Raw genomic sequence first — 19,472 nt, 5'->3', positions numbered from 1 at the left:
CAAATAATGTACTGAAGAAATGGGCAAAAGACATGAATACACACTTTTCCAAAGACATCCAGATGGTAACAGACCCATGAAAAGATTCTCAACATCACTCATCATCAGGGAAATACAAATCAAAACCACAATGAGATATCACCTCACACCTGTCAGAATGGCTAAAATTAACAACTCAGGAAACAACAGATGTTTGTGAGGATACAGAGAAAGAGGAACCCTTTTTAACTGCTGTTGGGAATGCAAACTGGTGTAACCTCTCTGGAAAACACTATGGAGGCTCCTCAAAAAACTTAAAAAAATTACCCTATGACCCAGCAATTGCGCTACTAGGTAATTATCCACAGGATACAAAAATGCTGATTTGAAGGGGCACATGTACCCCAATGTTTATAGCAATGTCATCAACAAGAGCCAAATTATGGAAAGTCCGGGCGGCTGGCCGGGCCATCCGAGTGTCCATGGGGCTCCAAGTCCCCGGCCCCACCCGCCCTCAGTTGTGGTCAGACTCCTCCTCCTCCACTTCATGAAGCCACTTGAAGAAGGCTGTGACAGACTTAAGGGCTACGCCCTTGCCCTGTTGCTCAGCGGGGTCCTTGCTACTGTCCCAGCTATAGAAGGCCTCCTCTTCCACCATGTCCTCATCATACAGCGCATCAAAGAACATCCGAAGCAGGCTGGCGGGCTGTTCTAAGGTCACTGCAAGGGCCTGGAGGGTGTAGATCGCCTGCAACTCCTGTCCATCACATAAGTATTTCTGTAGCAGTTTCGCTCAAGCTTTCAGCACCGCCACATCCACTCGGGGGGGGGGGGGGTCTCAAAGAGAATTGCAGAATAGCAGACAGCTGTCATGAGGGCAAGAACCAGTGTGTTGGATGCTACCCGCTGCTGACTCAGGTTGGCCTCTATCCAGTCAAACACCCGCTGGTTACTGCTGCCCTCCTTCAGCAGCTTCTCCAGCTGTCTGCTCAGCTCCTCAGAGGAGAGCATCCTCTGGCCAGGGGCTTCAGACTCCTCGCCCAAGGTGTACTCCACCTTCTGTTCAGCGACGAATGCCCCGACGTCCTGGCCTTCAGGTAGAAATTCTTTCCAGCTGAGTCCAGCTTCTCGCCCCAGCATCCCCACCTTTTTGGGACCCATGCTTTTACACAGAAGCCCCCGGATGTCCAGCAACAGAGAAACAGCTTTGCCCAGGGGTCTCAGAGGTTTTGTAATCTCCCTGAACAGCTCCCCCATAGGTCCTCCACCTTCCTGCAGAATGGGCGACAGGAGTTCTGCTCGTAGAGCCACACATGGGTGTGTGTGTGTGTGTGTGTGTGTGTGTGTGTGTGTGTGTGTCAATTTCCATGTCTTCAGCCAATTCTAGGATTTCATACAAACCTTGGTAGTACTGAGCAGTGGAGAGGTGCCCGGCAAAGGGCAGCTGGTGCAGCAGCCGCCCCATATGCCCACCAGCGATGGTGCTGCGCTCCAGTGTCGACTGGATGCCGTGCGGCACAAAGGTGAAGAGCAGGGAGGGTGAGGCCAGCTCCTGTACGCACTGCCTCCTTCATGGCATTGAGATGGAAATGTTCTTCAATAATGGCCTTGGATTTCTTTTTCCAGCTCTTCCTCAGAGAGCGCAGCCTTTGGGGGGCTCGCCGGGGGCAGGGTGGCTTCTCGCTTCACAGCATCCCGCCCACAGCCCCCATCCTCCGTGAGGCTAGCTGCCTTGCGCGGTCCCTCAGGCTGGGAGGGCCGCTCTCTACTCCGCTCTTCCTCTTCCTGGCTGAAGCTCCGCTTGGTGGCAGGTGTCCGAGAGCGATCGAGCCGGTCTCCACGCTCACTTCCCCGTTCACTCCGCTCTAGGCGGCCTCCCCGGTCCCCAGCTTTCTCCCCTCTTTCCTGGCTCAAGCTACTCCTCTGTACCACACGTCTGCTATCTGTGTTTTCTTTAGGTACTGCTTGTTGAAGGGCTGAGAAGCCATTCAAGGTACTAGTAGCTGGACGAGCAGCTGCTGGTGCTGCGTCAGAGGGCTTGGCTCCTGAGCCTCCACTGCTGCCCTTGCCGCAGCTCGATCGCCCGCCAGGTGCAAAGAGCTGGTTGTGAGAATCAGTGGAGCCGGGCTTCTGATCTTGGTGAGCCGTGAGGTGTCAGTAGGTGTCAGCAAGGCTGCCCTTGCCGATGGGGACTGTGTTCCAGCCACCATCATCCACAAGTGGGAGGCCTCGGCTTATGGGTGGGCCTGGAGGACCACCCCGTCGCTTGTCGCTGCCCTTGGCCATTAGCTGCTGCACTTTTACATGCTCCCAGTGCTCCTCCATCTCAGCCTCCTTGTGGATCTGGTCAGTGGTCTTGGGACCCTGGTCCCCACGGCGTGGCACCCAATTGCTCCGTCGCAGATCCAGCACGTCTTGCAGCATAAAGCGGATTCGGGATGAAGTCTTCTTTTCCTTAATGATTTTTTCCGTCTGGTTGAAATACTGATCCATTCGGGGCTTGGCCTTTTCAAAGTCCAGATCTTTGCCAATGGTAGTGAGCAGACGACAAAGGCATTCAAGAGACTCTTCATCATGGTTCTTTCAACGTTTTTTTATTTTTTATTTTTTATTTTTAATTTTTGGGACAGAGAGAGACAGAGCATGAATGGGGGAGGGGCAGAGAGAGAGGGAGACACAGAATCAGAAACAGGCTCCAGGCTCCGAGCCATCAGCCCAGAGCCCGACGCGGGGCTCGAACTCACGGACCGCGAGATCGTGACCTGGCCGAAGTCGGACGCTTAACCGACTGCGCCACCCAGGCGCCCCGTCATCATGGTTCTTAAGTAGTTTAACCACACAGCCATGCTTTATTGCCTCCGTTAACATCTTCAGCTTAAACGACTCCCCAATAAACTTGATATTCCCTAACGAGCGCCGCCGGGCTATGTCTCGAGCCTCTTCCAACTCTTCCTTCAGGCGTCCTCGTTCTTCTGCCGTAGCAGCTTCATCCATTTCTTTTTGCTTCTTCTCAAAAACCTCAGCACCATCTTTGTCTTTCTCAAACTCCTTCTGACATGGATTCAACAATAGTTTTCGGAAGTTCACAGTCACCGTTGGCTTTTCTGTAGTGGGCACTTCCAGCACCATGAGGCAGCGGCACATGTTGGCAAAGGCCACAGAGAAGCTGGGCTCTGAAATGGCCGTGTCGAAGATGAGGCCAATGAACCCTTTGAGGCGTTCCTCAGTGTTGATGGCCCGCTGTGTCACCTGCTTCATCGGCTGCTGGAACATCTGGGGTGTCAGCTTATTCAGTGTGGAGCGCATCCTGCGGAACAGGCCCTGGGTTTTGCTTCCATCAACATCCTCTTCCCCTCGATCCTTGTCAGCAGCCGTCCGCTTGCTGCTGGGTTTTTTAAAGTTTTTATTTATTTATTTGAGAGAGAGAGAGAGAGAGAGGGAGAGAGAGATTGAGAGAGAGAGCGCAGGTGGGGGAGGGGTGAGAAAAGGGGGACAGAGGATCTGAAGCAGGCACTGCACAGAGAGCAGAAAGCCTGATGTGGGGCTCAAACTCATGAACCATGAGATGGTGACCCGAGCTGAAGGTAGATGCTTAACTGACTGAGCCACCCAGGCGTCCCTTTTTAAAGATTTTTGAAATATTTTTTATTATATTTTGAGAGAGAGAGCGAGTATAAGCGACCATGAGTGGGGAAGGGGCAGAGAGGGGAGAATATCTCAATCTGGCTCTGTGATGACAGCACAAACTGTGAGATCATGACCTGAGCTGAAATCAAGACTAGGATGCTTAACCGACTGAGCCACCCAAGCACCACACTCCTATTACAATCTAACCTGGATCAGTGAATGGGAAAAAAAATCTCTGCTCCACAGAGTCATTCACAGAACCCAGGCTCCTGCCAAGCTGTGGCTTCACCATCCTCTGGGGCCTCAAATCCTCTACTGGATCCTGTGTATCTAATGGCAGGCCAAGGAGAAGAGTGAGTGTGGAGAAGAGAGGCTTATGTGCCAGGTTTTAGTCAGCCCCCAAAGAGGGGGCTTCTGCCACATTCCATTGGCCACAACTCAGTTCTCTGCCAGCCCATCCTACCAACTGCAAGAGAGCAGAGATCTGTGATCTAGTGGCATGTCCTGGAAGAGGAGAAACTTCAACATCGATAAGAACTAGCTTTCTCTGCACCACCCTCTGAGCCCCAAGTTTTCTTCTGAACAGAAAAATTAGTAATTGCTATTTGCCAGCACTTTATGATGATTGAGTGAGGCGACAGGTGTGGACATACTTGGTGAAGTGCTAATCAAATGCTAGTTATGAATACTCCTGGGTAATTTTGTCCCTTTACCTCTGCATTTCATTTGTGAAATGTGTAGATTGATATGCTTTCTAAGAATCCTTCCCAACCCCGAGACGCTTAGATTCTGTAGTTCTTTTAAACTTTCATCAAGCAAATGCCTCTCTGACTTTGCATTGGTGCCTTAGGATTCTACACATGATTCTATAACCCAGTCCCCCCGCCCCCAAACCCTCCTTCACTGCTGTAATATTGCCCCTGTTCTTTCAGAGTCGTAACCTCATTCTCATCCCATGTTAATTCTGTTCGTTCTAACTGGATAAAAGATCATTTTTTGCCTTCCTGTTACATCAGCCAGTTCCAGCCTGCTAGATTTCTTAATTTCGGAAGAAACTTGTAGATGTGGGGAAGAGAACCTAAGAAAGCATTCACCAGATTTGAAATATTCAAAACACACATGATTACTTTAATGCTGTCTTGAAAGATCCTATGTAATAGTCATTTGGTTCAATCTAATTCCTTTGTCTGTGGTTGCCTTAGTTCTCTTAGCCCAGTGTCCCAGCTTTTTTGCTCCGGCTAAATTCCTTTTGCACAATTCCTGGGGGATGTCAGCGAGGGGAGGTCTGAATTCTCCTTTTTTAAAGGCTGATGAGGGGCTGATGTGCCCCTCAGGAGTATTCTGGCTTCTAGGTCAGTCACATAAAGCAGAGGTAACTGGTCTACCTACTTCCATTCTAGGCCTTTCTTACCCTTCTCCAGACCACAGCCAGAGGGCTCCTTTCACATTTCAAATCTCCTATTACTCCTGTGGTTAAAACACTTTGCTGTATGTATTATACTTTAAAAAAAATAGTAAGTTTGATGTATATTATACAAATGACACAATGCACAGATGTTCAGTACAGTTTGAGGAGTTTTGATAACTGAATATGCCTGTGTGAAATCACCACCCCAAATAAGATATAAACATTTCTTTCTTTCTCTTTTTTCATTTCTTTTTGCCTCAGAAAGTTCTCTTGCCCCCTTTTTTCCAGTCATTGGCCCCCTGGCTAGCCTCCACTCCCAGAGGCAACCACTTTCTGATTTTCATCACCACAGATTAGTTTTGCCTGGTTTTGGATTTGATACAAATATAATCACACGGTATGGACTCTTGTGCCTATTTTTCCTCAATGTAAGTTTTTTGAGAGTGTCCCATGTTGTTGTGTGTTCATTCCTTTAAATTAAGCATGAGTATATTCCACAGTTTATCCATTCTCTTGTTGATGGACATTTGGGTTGTTTTCAGTTTTAGGCTATTTTAAGGCTTCTATGAATATCTAAGTCCTCTGAGAATGTGAGTTTTCATTTCTCTTGGGTAAATACCTAAGAGTGGAATTGTCACCAAGTAACATGGGGTTCAGCAGTCTAAAGATCCATTTAGGATGAAGACCCAAACCCTGCGTGGCCCTGATCACCTCTCTGCACGCACCCCCTTCTGCGTGCACCCCCTTCTCACTGAGCTTTGGTCCCTCTGTCCATGCTCTTCCCTCTGCCAGAAACACACTTCCTTCCCACAGCTGCCTATCTTCCAATTGAGTCATTCTTGTCATAGGCATTCACAGCTCTGTGTCTGTGATGCCCCAGAACTTACCAAGCCTGAAGTTTTATGTTTCTGGGCACAATCATTTGTTTACTGTTTGCCTCTCACTCAGCAGCAAGCTCCATGAGGGCAAGTTATCTGCCCATTTTACTCACACAATGCCCCGCCTAGTTTCTAGCCTGTACTGAGCATCCAGTACTCATTGGTGGGTGAATGAATCATGGCCATTCTGTACCCACCACAGATTCTGTTCTCCACTTTGGTAAAAACCCTTTTGGTCAGCCAGAGAAGGAACTGTGCCCTCATGAGGGATTTTCCAACAGTCTGGACTCAGTGAGAGGGGGAAACACCCAGGCAATCAGTTGTGTTCAGGCTGCCTGACTCCCAGAAAAGAGAAAAGCTTGAATTTCAATCTTACTAGATGTTGTCCTAAGCAGACCATTATCAAAACAAAATTCCTGCTTAAAGGGGCTTCTGATCCAAATAAGATAACAAGGCAACACAGTTAGCAAATATGCTGCCTCGAACTAGACCAAAGGGGACTTGCTCCTGGTTTTGTTTCCCCTAGATTTTCTTTTTGAGCACCATGTCCTGGGGGGCATTCTCAAGATGGCACTGGTTTTCTTGGAAGGCAGAATTTTTTCTTGGTAGACAGGAAAATGAAGTTATTCCAGAAAATATTAGAGGACAAAGAACTAGGCGATGAAATTTACTTCTACATTGAAAAGCACCCCTGTGAGGTATTTTTACCGTTTGACTTGCCAGAGCAGAGATGCTGATAGCTAGGAAGGCTCATTTCCCCAATGTGGGCTGCGACTGTGAGCAAGGCCATTCAGGGGTGTGTTTAGGATACATTGTCACTCCCTCCTCCTCAGAGGCCCCAATACGAACGGTAATGATTACTATAACCTTACATTCCTTTGTATGATTCTGTATTTCTCGTGGGTGATTTCCTCCCCAGGTTGACTTCTCATCTGCCTAGAGTGATAATAACGAGCAGACGAGTAAATGGATACTCTTTCTTCTGTGAGTGTTTTGCCTTTGCAAAAAGAGTGCAGAAATGTGATCCTAGACAATGGGTAAGGACTAGAGGTATTCAAGAAAACAACCTGATTACTTTTACTGCCATTATTTTAGGAACCAGCAAACCTCTACAGAAGGAATTGAATACGCTCTCCTGTCTTTAAATGGGGGTGGGTGATTCTTCAGTTGAAGGGGATTTGAGGAAGTCAAAGGCGATAATATGCATTAGAAAGTCTGACAGAAATATTTGTCAAGAAACTCAAGTGTTCATACCCTCCAATCTAGTAATTCCACTCATAGACGTCTGTCCTGTAGAATTAGTCATAGATATGGACAAGTGTCTATTACAAGGAGGATCATTGCTGCCTTACTTATAATAGGGAGAAATTGGAAATGGTCTAAATGTTTAACAAAACCAGAATGGCTAAATAAATTCTCAGGTCTGCTTATTATAAAATATTATGATACTAAATCATGTTTGCAAAGAGATTTAATAACATGGGAAGATTCTCTGGCCAACTAATCTTTGACAAAGTAGGAAAGAATATCCAATGGAATAAAGACAGTCTCTTCAGCAAGTGGTGCTGGGAAAACTGGACAGCGATATGCAGAAGAATGAACCTGGACCAGTTTCTTACACCATACACAAAAATAAACTCAAAATGGATGAAAGACCTAAATGTAAGACAGGAAGCCATCAAAATCCTCGAGGAGAAAGCAGGCAAAAACCTCTTTGATCTTGGCCGCAGCAACTTCTTACTCAACACGTCTCTGGAGGCAAGGGAAACAAAAGCAACAATGAACTCCTGGGACCTCATCAAAATAAAAAGCTTCTGCACGGCGAAGGAAACAATCAGCAAAACTAAAAGGCAACAGACCAAACGGGAAAAGATATATGCAAACGACATATCAGATAAAGGGTTCGTATCCAAAATCTATAAAGAACTTATCAAACTCAACACCCAAAAAACAAATAATCCAGTGAAGAAATGGGTAAAAGATATGAATAGACACTTCTCCAAAGAAGACATCCAGATGGCCAACCGACACATGAAAAATGCTCAACATCACTCATCATCAGGAAATACAAATCAAAACCACAATGAGATACCACCTTACACCTGTCAGAATGGCTAACATTAACAACTCAGGCAACAACAGATGTTGGCGAGGATGCGGAGAAAGAGGATCTCTTTTGCACTGCTGGTGGGAATGCAAGCTGGTGCAGCCACTCTGGAAAACAGTATGGAGGTTCCTCAAAAAACTAAAAATAGAACTACCCTACGACCCAGCAACTGCACTACTTGGCATTTATCCATAGGATACAGGTGTGCTGTTTTGAAGGGACACATGCACCCCCATGTTTATAGCAGCACTATCAACAATAGCCAAAGTATGGAAAGAGCCCAAATGTCCATCGATGGATGAATGGATAAAGAAGACGCGGTATACACACACACACACACACACACACACACACACACACACACACACACACAATGGAGTATTACTCGGCAATCAAAAAGAATGCAATCTTGCCATTTGCAACTATGTGGATGGAACTGGAGGGTATTATGCTAAGTGAAATTAGTCAGTCAGAGAAAGACAAAAATCGTATGACTTCACTCATATGAGGACCTTAAGAGACAAAACAGATGAACATAAGGGAAGGGAAACAAAAATAATATAAAAACAGGGAGGGGGACAAAACAGTTACTGAGAGTTACTGGAAGGGTTGTGGGAGGGGGGATGGGCTAAATGCGTAAGGGGCACTAAGGAATCTACTCCTGAAATCATTTTTTGCACTATATGCTAACTAATTTGGATGCAAATTTTTAAAAATAAAAAATAAAATAAAAAAAAATAACATAGGAAAATTCTCCTAGTGAAAGAAGTACCTAGAACAAGGCCTGAAATATTGTAGGCACTCAGTAAATATTTGTTTCATCAATACATGACTGGATTACTGCCAGAGAAATGAAGGTTAACATTAAAAAAAAAATTTTTAATGTTTATTTATTTTTGAGAAAGAGAGAGAGGAGGCGGGGGAGGGAGAGAGAGACAGACGGAGAGCAAGCAGGGGAGGGGCAGAGAAAGACAGAAACAGAATCTGAAGCAGGCTCCAGGCTCTGAGCTGTCAGCACAGAACCTGATGTGGGGCTTGAACCCACAAACCGTGAGATCATGACCTGAGCTGAAGCCAGACACTTAACCGACTGAGCCACCCAGGTGCCCCTGAAGGTTAACACTTTTAAAAACTATAGGTAGGGTTAACACTCCTGGAAAGGCATTTTAGAGGGGGAAAAGAAGATAAAAAAATAGATCCCCCCACCCCCACAAAGAAAGACCACCAACAAAAAACTTGATCTTGAATCGAAGTCAATGGAAAAACCTCTCTTCTGAGACATTGTAGTGTGTTTCACTAAAATGAAATTCTGTTAACCTACTAGTTCTTGGGCAACTATTCGTGTGTGTGTGTGTGTGTGTGTGTGTGTGCACTAAAAATTTTTCTGAGATGTTAGTTTGAGGGACTTTTCTAATTTAAAAGAATTTAATACTTTTCCCGTTTTGTTAGGTGAAGAGTTGGAAATATTTTTATCTCATTAAACAGCTTCAATTCCAAACACCCAGACAGAGCACCTGCCACGTAAGCCTGTTTCCTACTCTTGTCCTCTAAGGTTAAGACTGGCAGCTGTGGGCGTTCTTGAAAGTGTGTGCCTTGTAGATTTTAGCTCATATTGAAAAACTGGCTCATTGCCATTCTGCACTCCCACTTGTGATACTTAAATAGGAGATTGAACTGAGCCAGATATAAAAGGGAGAGAGGGAGAGAGAGAAAGAGTGCGTGTGTAAAGTGACAGTGGGGAGAGGCCCCAGAAAGAAAACTAACAAAGATATATGAGTTGGAAGCCATACTCTGAGCCAAGGGCTGCACTTGTTGAGTGGAAATTGGGGGTCCACCTACAACCTGAATGTTTCAAAACTAAGATCAGGACAGAAGCATCATCAATACCCAAGGACATCCTGAGGGATATGTAAGTTCTTTTTTTTTTAAGTTGATTTATTTTGAGATAGAGAGAGAAAGAGAAAGAGAATCCCAAGCAGGCTCTGCATTGTCAGCACAGAGCCCCACGCAGGGCTTGAACTCACAAACTGTGAGATCAGGAGCTGGGCTGAAGTAGAATGCTTAACCGACTGAGCCACCCAGGTGCCCCTGAAGTGAAAAGCACTGTGCTTCATGGCGTGGGAAGACTCGGCTTTGTGAAGTGAAAGAAAGCGTTATAATTTTAGAAACATTCTTTGAGAAAATAATACAATTTTAGGATAGAATACTGCAACAAGGAGACACAACAGTGCTTAAGAAACATTTAAATATATCCACTAAACCCTACAACATGTATCCCCAAGCCAACTTTCCTTCAGCTAGATCCCATAATGTCTAAGACCACTTCAAAGCTTTCTGACAGGAGGGGGATTGTGATGGAAGGAAAGTCGGAGAGCAAAGACAGAGGTCTTAACTGATCGTGGTTAAAATACCATAAATTTGCAAATGTAACAAAAACATGTGCCTTTGTGAACACGTTGTTAGGGCTCCTTCTCAGGCCTTGCCAAGTTAGGGGCCTTGAAACTCAAGCTTCATTAACTTTGAGAGAAATCCTCCTCTGACCAGCCCCACCCCTCCTAGCATTTTTCTGTAGATTAAATCCGACTAAACTTAAAGGCAGCCAGTGGGATGAGTAGAAGGCAGAAATTATAGAAAGATCACAGTGGGGACTCATATTCCTCTTGCAAATATCGAACCCTCAGGCTGGGAGATGATGAAGGACACGTTAGGTCTTCGGGAAGATACATAAAGGAGTCTTTGGGCTGACAGGCCTCCAGAGGTAAGCATTAGCACAGACTGGAAAGTAAGGCTGTTTCAACCCAGTGGAGAAGAGAAAGTGACCTAGGAGGGCAGGGGGGTTATTTGGAGGTAAGAGAGCAAGGAGACAGTGTCTTGCCCAGATGCCTTAGTTTGGGATCTACAAGGAATACTCTCACTGGGCACTCAGTGCTGGCTTTGCAATTCCCTCCAGGCTGGCCAATGGAAAACTTGCACCAAGTTTCTCTGGAGAGGGCTACACGTAGGAAAAAAACAAAACAGAACAAAAACCAAGGTTGACTTATGGGTGAACCTTAAATACTGGGCCGAGCCAGGCGTTGGGGGTGAGTCGTGGATGGAGGGTTGATGAAGGACGCACCTGCAACTCCAGGAATCCCGTGGCAGCCACAGCAGAAACAGGGAGAGCGTTGAGTATCTGGTGTTGGGTGGGTGCAAGTGTGGTGGGCCGGGGGAGGGAGGCAGGGAAGACCCTTGAATGAAAGATAAAATCAGTCCCTTTAGGTAAATTAAAAGTACAATGCATGTGAGAACACTCAGAAATGGAAGGAGGCAAATTAGATACATCAGAGGGGCTGCCTATGGGAAAGGGTTAGGAGTAAGAATCAGGGTTAAAAGAGAAACCATTGCTCACTCGGTCACTCACTCAGTCCACAATAAACAAGAGAGGACCATGAAAACAACCAACCAAACAAAATACTCCAACAGCAATGAGAGAATGTCAGGTTTTTTGTTTGTTTTGTTTTTGTTTTTGTTTTTGTTTTTTTTCAAAATGAGGAGATTCCCAATAATAATGCTTGGTAGGGCATGTGTGGAGTAGTTTCCGACTCTTGGTGGTTCCAAGATTGTGGGGCTTTAGGAAACAGGGGCTCCCTCTCATGCAGGAGAATCGAAGGGATATTTTTATTTTATTTTTATTTTTTATTTTCTTTTATTTATCTGAGAGAGAGAGAGAGAGAGAGAGAGAGAGAGAGAGAGAGAACAAGCAGGGGAGGGGCAGAGGGAGAGGGAGAGAGAGAATCTTAAGCAGGCTTCATGCCCAGTGTGGAGCCTGATACAAGGCTTGATCTGAGGACCATGAGATCATGACCTGAATGGAAATCAAGAGTTGGACGCTTCACCAACTGAGCCACCCAGGCGTCCCTAGAAGGGATATTTTTAAAAACTACTTCGTAGTTTTTGGGAAAACAATGATAATGCTTTTGTTTTTTAAAAAGATGCAAATAATACAGATTATTAAATGAGTTGAATCCACAGAAAGAACTTAAAAAGAATACCTGACACATAATAAGCCCTCAATAACTACTACAAAAATAACCTGAGATTCCACCACCCGGAGAGAACTACGATTAAGATTTTGGTAAATGTCTTTTCTAGGAAATGTATCAATTAACTTACTTGTACATAAATGAGATCAAAGATCATTTCATGTCTAGGAATATAGACTATCCTTATGCTTTCTAAAGTCTAGTATGTATTCCATTGTACAGATGTTCTATAATTTACGTAACCTGCTCATAATCTGTGACATTGAAGATGCTTCCAATTTTTTATCACGATATGTAACATTGCTGGACCATGTACATATACCCGCCTCTTTGTACTTGTTTGAATATTCTCTTAGAGTAAGCTCCTAGAAGTGGAATAGTGGGGTCAAAGAATATGCACATTTGACATTTTAATACTGCCAAACTGCAGTACAGAAAAATTTGTTGGTGTCTGTGCCCCCAGCAGTGGTGTGTGAGTATTCTGTTATCTCTCAACAAAGGGTGCAATTCTTTTCAATCTCTGGATACCTGCTGAGTGAAAAATACTTTATTGTCAATTATATTTGCTTTTTTGTTATGAATGTGACGGTTAATTTTATGTGTCAGTGTGGCTAGGCTTTGGTGCCCAGTTTTTTTGTCAGACCCTAGTCTAGATGCTGCTGTGAAAGCATATTTTAGAGAAGATTAACATTGAAATCAATAGCTCTTGAGTAAAGCAGACTACCCTCTGTAATGTGGTGGGCCTCATCCAATCAGTTGAAGGCCTTCAGAGGAAAAACTTGGGTCAGTTTTTCCCTGGGTCTCCAGCCTGCTGTCCTGCCCTGCATGTTTTGGACTTGCCTGTCCCCACAATGGCATGAGCCACTTCCTTAAAATAAAGTTCAATTTCTAAATATACACATATCTTGTTGGTTTTTTCTGGAGAACCCTAACTAATACAATCAGTGAAGTTGCCCACGTCAACTGTTTATTAGCCATCTGTATTTCTTTTCTCTTTTCTTCTTTCCTTCTTTTCCTTCTTTCTTTTTCTCTTCCTTCCTCCTTCCTTCCTTCCTTCCCTCTCTTTCTTTCTTTCTTTCTTTCTTTCTTTCTTTCTTTCTTTCTTTCTTTCTTTCTTTCTTTCTTTCTTTCTCTCTTTCTTTTCCTTCTTTCTTTCTCTTCCTTCTTTTCTTTCTTTCTCTTTCTTCCTCCCTCCTTCCTTCCCTCCCTCTCTCTTTTTCTTTCTTTCCTTCCTTCTTCCTTTCTTTTTCTTTCTTTCTCTTCCTTCTTTTCTTTCTTTCTTTCTTTCTTTCTTTCTTTCTTTCTTTCTTTCTTTCTCTTCCTTCCTTCCTCCTTCCTTCCTTCCTCCTTCCTTCCTTCCCTCTCTTTCTTTCTTTTCCTTCTTTCTTTCTCTTCCTTCTTCTTTTCTTTCCTTCTTTCTTTCTCTTCCTTCTTTTCTTTCTTTCTCTTTCTTTTTTCTTTCTCTTTCTTCCTCCCTCCTTCCTTCCCTCCCTCTCTTTCTCTCTTACCCTTTCTTTCTTTCTTTCTTTCTTTCTTTCTTTCTTTCTTTCTCTCTCTCTCTCTTTCTTTCTTTCTTTCTTTCTTTCTTTCTTTCTTTCTTTCTTTCTTTCTTTCTTTCCTTCTTTCTTTCTTTCTTTCTTAAAATTATCTCCTCACCCTGTGTTGGGGTCTTTTTCAGCCCCTCTGCTCATGCCTGACACGGGGCAATATGACCTAGGACCCTACCAAAGTGATGGCTTCTGCAGTATACTCCCTGATTTTTTTGACGAAGGACTTCTACTACAAATGATTTAATGTAAATAAATAGATTGAATAAATAAAGCCAAGTAATGGAGGATGCTGCTTCATTAAGGGAACTTACTTAAAAACCAGTTCCTCCTTCGCCTATCAGTTAACAGCTGAACACAGAATTTCCTGTTGTTTTTCTTCTTTCCCCCTCATAGAGGTTGATGTCATCGCAGCCACAAAGAAGAATGATTTCCTACAGCAATAGTGGATCTGTGACGGCATCAGGATTACAAAAGCTGGTAAGGAAATTTGCTATCAGTACTTATTATCAGAAATTACAAAGAAAATTAATTTTAAACTTTCTGGGAAAGGAGCTGTTCAGTGAAACTGGAAACTTTTCTGAATTTATTATATAAAGAAAGCCTGTCTCCCATCTACCAGAGAAAGAATTTCCTACAACCTCAAGGGACCAAATATACAGGACTGGCGTAAGAAACAGATGGTCCTACTTTGGTAGGTTACTAATCTGTGCCAAAATGGTAACTACCTTCATCTTGGATAGGCTGGTGCCCGGACTATTTTTCAAGCACCAGACCTGCCCTGAGGAAGCTTTGAAATTTCCTGTTTTCGATGTCTTAGGTCAAATCTCCTAAGCAGTGTTCCCCCCTCCACCACCCCCATTAGAATGGAAGCAGGATCGGGGCTCCTGGGTGGCTCAGTCGGTTGAGCTTCCAACTCTTGACTCCAGCTCAGGTCATGATCTCACGGTTTGTGGGTTCGAGCCCCGCATCAGGCTTCACACTGATGGTGTGGAGCCTGCTTGGGATTCTCCCTCTCCCTCTCTCTGCCCCTCCCCCACTGTCTGTCTCTCACAATAAGTAAACTTAAAAAGAATGGAAGCAGGATGTATTAGTTTCCTATGGCTGCTATAACAAATTATCACAAGCTCGGGTGGGGGGAGGAGGTTTAAAACAACAGAATTTATTTTCTCACAGTTCTGGAGGCCACAGGTCCCAAATCAAGGTGTCAGGAAATCACACCTGAACTATGCAAACTGGGCGGGGCAGCTGCTGCCAAGAAGAGCGATACTGTCATCAGAAGGAGGCGGACCCACGCGGCTGAGCAGGCTCATGGTGCAGAGGAAGGTGGGGAGTTCCATCTGGACGTGCCGAGTTGTGACACAGCAGGTGAGACACCTGAGAGTGATGTCCCCTGTCCGTTAAATGTGGCAGTAGGTGTATCATTTTTAATTTTAGCAAGAATACTTTCAGTGGAGCGTGGAGCAAGGGGACTGCTGAAGGGAGTTGACGAATGGATGGGAACTAAGCAAAGTCGAAGCGGGGCTGGTCAGAAGCCAGAGAACTAGGGTCTCACCATGACGACAGTGTTGCTGAGGCAGCCTTTCAGGAGGCAATGCCCTAAAGCAGTAGTTCTCAAAGGCTGTTACCCAGATCAGCAGCATCAGGCAGCTGGGAATTTACTAGAAAAGCAAATTTTGAGGACCCATCCAAGATCTACTGAATCAAAACCTCTAGGGTGGAGCCCTAAAATCTGTGTTTAACAAGCCCGCAGGTGACCCTGATATGGGCACCCTGGCCTCTGGAGCCTGGAGGAACCAACTTTGACAGAACTACTGGTGCCGTGTGTTCAAGGAGGCGCACGTGGGTGGTAGGAACATGTTTACTCCAGCTGGGCTTGCTTGGAAGCAGGGAGTCTGGTTTGGGGTGGAGGTACATGGGGGTGCGGGGTCTAAGGGCATGAATTTTTGGAAAGCAAGGCAGTGAGGAAAAGGACTGGTTCCTCCCCAGGGCAAGGTCCCTGCAGCTGGAGAGTGAAATACACCTGTTCTGATCTTTCAAGCAGATCAGCAGCTTGACATCCTCCCACTCCAGAGCCAGCAGCTTTCTTGAAGGATGGGGCTAGTGTTCGGCTGAAGCTGTCACAGAGTGGCATTTCTCACAATATTTGAAGAGCCCCTGGGAAATGTTAACCAGAAACTCGGTTGGCTCTTTGACTTCAGTCTTTATGGTTGAAAACCTTTCTAAAATGGATCTGTCTTTTTGCCACTTTAGAGACTAGAATAACATCTAAAGTAGCAGAGTTGTGAAAGATTTATTATCTTTTACAATGCAGAGTGGGTTTAAGATGAGCGCTCTGATATTATCACTCTTACCCTCTTGCATTTCTGATTTGTTTCTGAGAGATTGGGGTGGATGGAGTTCCTGGTGACTGCTGGGATTTGCATGTGCCCCCCACCTGACAGTGCCTATGACACACTCTGCTATATGTGTCTGCCTCTGATGTCCCCTGAACAGCTGTGCATGAAAGTCATCTGTCCAGTGAGCAGATAACAGGAAGTATGGCACAGTGTGAATGCCACGAGGGCAGGGCTGGTTAGTTCATGGTTTGACCTTTAAATCCTGGAATTATAACAGTACCCAATAAGCATGTTGAATGCATGAAAGAACATGGTTATTGTAATTGGATTGGGGATCATTTTGGAATCTATAGGTCTTAGGGTTGCCATTCTGAGCATTAGTCCTCACTATCTGGGACCATAAATATAACATGTATAGACAGGACTGGCTATATAATTTGTGGGGACCAGTGCAAAATGAAAATTTAGAGCCCCTTATTCAAAAATTATTAAGAACCTCAAGACAGGGACAGCAGAACATTAAAGCAAATATGGGGTCCTTCTGAATGTGGGCCCCCATGCTCCTGCCTGAGTCCCATGAAGTCAGACCTAAAGGTAGGAGATGGAATGAAATTTTACTAATCCTGGCAACTTCTGGAAATAGCTTTCAGAAAATTTTTGCAGAAATCCTTGAAATGACCTTTTTATGTAGTTTTCTCTTTTTTTCATGAAAGAAGAGGGCAATATAAAGATGGAGGGTGTCTGGGGGTGCCTGGGTGGCTCAGTCGGTTAATTGTCTGACTTCAGCTCAGGTCATGATCTCGTGGTTTGTGGGTTTGAGCCCCACATTGGGCTCTGTGCTGACAGCTCAGAGCCTGGAGCCTGCTTCAGATTCTGTCTCCCTCTCTCTCTGCCCCTCCCCCCCTCAGTAAATGAACATTAAAAAAAAAAATTTAATGGAGGGTGTCTGATAGGACTGGATTATTCTAATTCTTCTCTTCCCCCTTGGAATGTGTCCAGTCTTTGCCATGATACTCTCTCTACCTTGCCCCTTCCACCCCTCACCCCCCTACTGGAGAGACCAGAGTATATTTTCCCATCCACTGATGTTGGACTTGGCATATGGCTTGTTTTGGCCAATGGAATATATTAGCGGACATGATATGAGCAGAGACTTTAAACATGCTCCTGTAGTTTGGCTTGACCTCTTGTCGTTCTGTCCTCTACCATGAGAACTGTCCCTGGGGTGCCTGGGTGGCTCAGTCAGTTAAGCATCTGACTTCGGCTTAGGTCATGATCTCCTGATTCATGAATTCAAGCCCTGCGTCGGGCTCTGTGCTGACAACTCAGAGCCTGGAGCCTACTTCCGATTCTGTGTCTCCCTCTCTCTCTGCCCCTCCCAGGCTTGTGCTCTGTCTCTCTCTCTGTCTCTCAAAAATAATAAATAAAAACGTTAAAAAAAGAAGAAAGAAGAAAGAAAGAGAAGAAAGAAAGAAAGAAAGAAAGAAAGAAAGAAAGAAAGAAAGAAAGAAAGAAAGAAAGAAAGAAAGAAAGAAAGAAAGAAAAGAAAGAAAGAAAGAAACTGCCCTTGGGTACCTTCTGGTCCAAGGACAGTGAGAGAAATGGGAGTGGACCCAATCTCCCATCTGCGGCCCAAGGCAGAGCTGCCCCAGCAGCCCCACAGACCTGCGAGGAAGAAAAAGAAATGCTTCTGGTGTGCCACAGAGACTTGTGTCATTTCTTACACAGCATTCACAGTGCAGAAGCCCCACTAATAACGTGTGCTTCGGGTGGATCCTAGCAAAAAGATATTTTATTGCAGTTTTTTAAGCTTCGGGGATGCCAAGAATGGCAAAGGAGAGGCTGGAGAAGCAGTCAACATGCTGAACACTGGTGTGCATCCTGACACTCAAAGCAAGCTGGCGAGTACCAAACAAGGTACTGAACAGTGCTAAGCTGGGTCGCATTAAAGAGATCTTATTTGAGTTGTCTTTGTTTTTTAGAGATTGTTAAGTGCCACATAGTAGCTCCCCGAAGGAGCAGCAGGAGGAAGGGGCCTCATTTTTAGGGACCCTCGTCCCATGTTTCCATAAAGTTGGGCGCAGCAGCTACCGGCTCATCACCCCCAGCAGCAGGGAGGACTGTCACCGTATTTAACAGCCAGTGCAAAAGGTTCCGACCACTCAGGGAGAGGGCCCACTCTTGAGCTGTGATCAGCTCTTTGGGGGATGAGGAGGGCCTCCCTTTTCCAAGAATTCCAGTAAGGTCCCAGACCCATCCTGTGAGGCAAGGTTATTGAGCTGGACTAATGCAGAATATATGATCCGAGAGTGAAAGAGGGAGGTCTCCTGGGCCAGGTAGAATGAGGCTCCCAGAGACACATATCTCCTAACGCTGAGGAGCCGTGAACAGGCACAGAGGAATTAAGGTGGCTGGTCAGCTCCTTCACCCAGGGAGATTGTCCAGGTAAACCCGATACAGTCAACAGGATCGTTAAGTCGACGAACCAGTGCGAGAAGAGGACTTGGCCTGACAGGTTGCTGGCTTTGAAGGTGGAGGAACACAGCCATGAGCCTAGGAATGTGAGTGTCTCTAGAAACTGGAAAAGACAAAGGAACAGATTGTCCCTGAGGGCCTCCTAGAGAAATTCAGCCCTGATGATACCTTGCCTTTTAGCTCAGCGAGACCTGTTTTGGACAACTGACCTCCAGAACTGTGAGATAATAAATTTGCGTGGTTTTCAGCCACTAAGTTAACGGTCACTTATTATGGCAATGACAGAAAGCCAATATATTCCCCAATAGAAAACCAGAATGCTCTTAGCAAAATGAGAGGAAAATGCTAGCAGGCAAACAAAGAGGCCAGAGAAGATGTATAGTGGAGACTGGGTCTCCAGTATGTCTTGTTCTGTGGCTCTCTGGATCTTTCCCAGGGGAGACAGCAGGAACCATACTTTACAAAGTGGTATCTGTAGTGGCGTGCACCTGTTCCACAAAGCCGAAGCTCACAACACCTGTGAGCAAGAGCACACCCTAAGAGCACAGCCTAAGAGTATTGCCTACAAAGGCACTCTACAAAGACTTGAAACCTAGTTCCTTCACTTACCAGCTGGGTAACCCGAGGCAAGCTGCTTAACCTCTCTGTGCCTCATAAAAAGAGGATGATAAATATCAATCTGATCGAGTTTTTATGAGGATTGATGTCAATACATATAACTAAGCATCATCGTTGGCATACAACTGAGACTCGAACGTTGTTGGCTGCTGTTACAACTAACGCTACGAGGCAGTATGTGTAATGATTTGTAAATCCTTGGGTCTGGAGCCAGAGTTTGTAGGGTCAAAGTTGGCTCTGTCACTTAGAATTTCTATGCTTGGGCAAGTCCTTTAACATCTATCAGGCCCAGTTTTCTCATGTGCAAAATGATGATATTAAAGTTACCTACCGGGTTGCCTGGCTTGCTCAGTCGGTAGCACATGTGACCCTTGATCTGGGGTTGTGAGTTTGAGCCCCACGTTGGGTGTAGAGATTACTTAAAAATAAAATCTTTAGGGATGCCTGGGTGGCTCAGTCGGTTAGGCGTCCG

At 45.2% G+C, this 19,472-nt stretch overlaps 1 protein-coding gene and 1 pseudogene across 1 annotated transcript in view; one reads left to right on the top strand and one right to left on the bottom strand.

The window, feature by feature from the left end:
- The window catches only part of MRPL42 (mitochondrial ribosomal protein L42), a 73,164-nt gene extending 55,857 nt beyond the window's left edge, over window positions 1-17,307 (top strand). Inside the window, exons 6-8 of the mRNA XM_058741803.1 lie at window positions 13,965-14,048; window positions 14,745-14,936; window positions 17,290-17,307. Of these exons, the coding sequence (XP_058597786.1) occupies window positions 13,965-13,971 (7 nt within the window). The 3' untranslated portion in view covers window positions 13,972-14,048; window positions 14,745-14,936; window positions 17,290-17,307. The remainder of the gene's footprint in view (window positions 1-13,964; window positions 14,049-14,744; window positions 14,937-17,289) is intronic.
- Window positions 479-3,414, bottom strand: LOC131519093 (eukaryotic translation initiation factor 4 gamma 1-like; annotated as a pseudogene).
- Window positions 17,308-19,472: the final 2,165 nt, after the last annotated feature.

The sequence above is a fragment of the Neofelis nebulosa genome, chromosome 8 (genome assembly GCF_028018385.1).
Source record: "Neofelis nebulosa isolate mNeoNeb1 chromosome 8, mNeoNeb1.pri, whole genome shotgun sequence".
Lineage (NCBI taxonomy): Eukaryota > Metazoa > Chordata > Mammalia > Carnivora > Felidae > Neofelis > Neofelis nebulosa.
The sequence above is the reverse complement of the archived record's forward strand: the minus strand, read 5'-3'. Positions and strand labels throughout refer to the sequence as shown.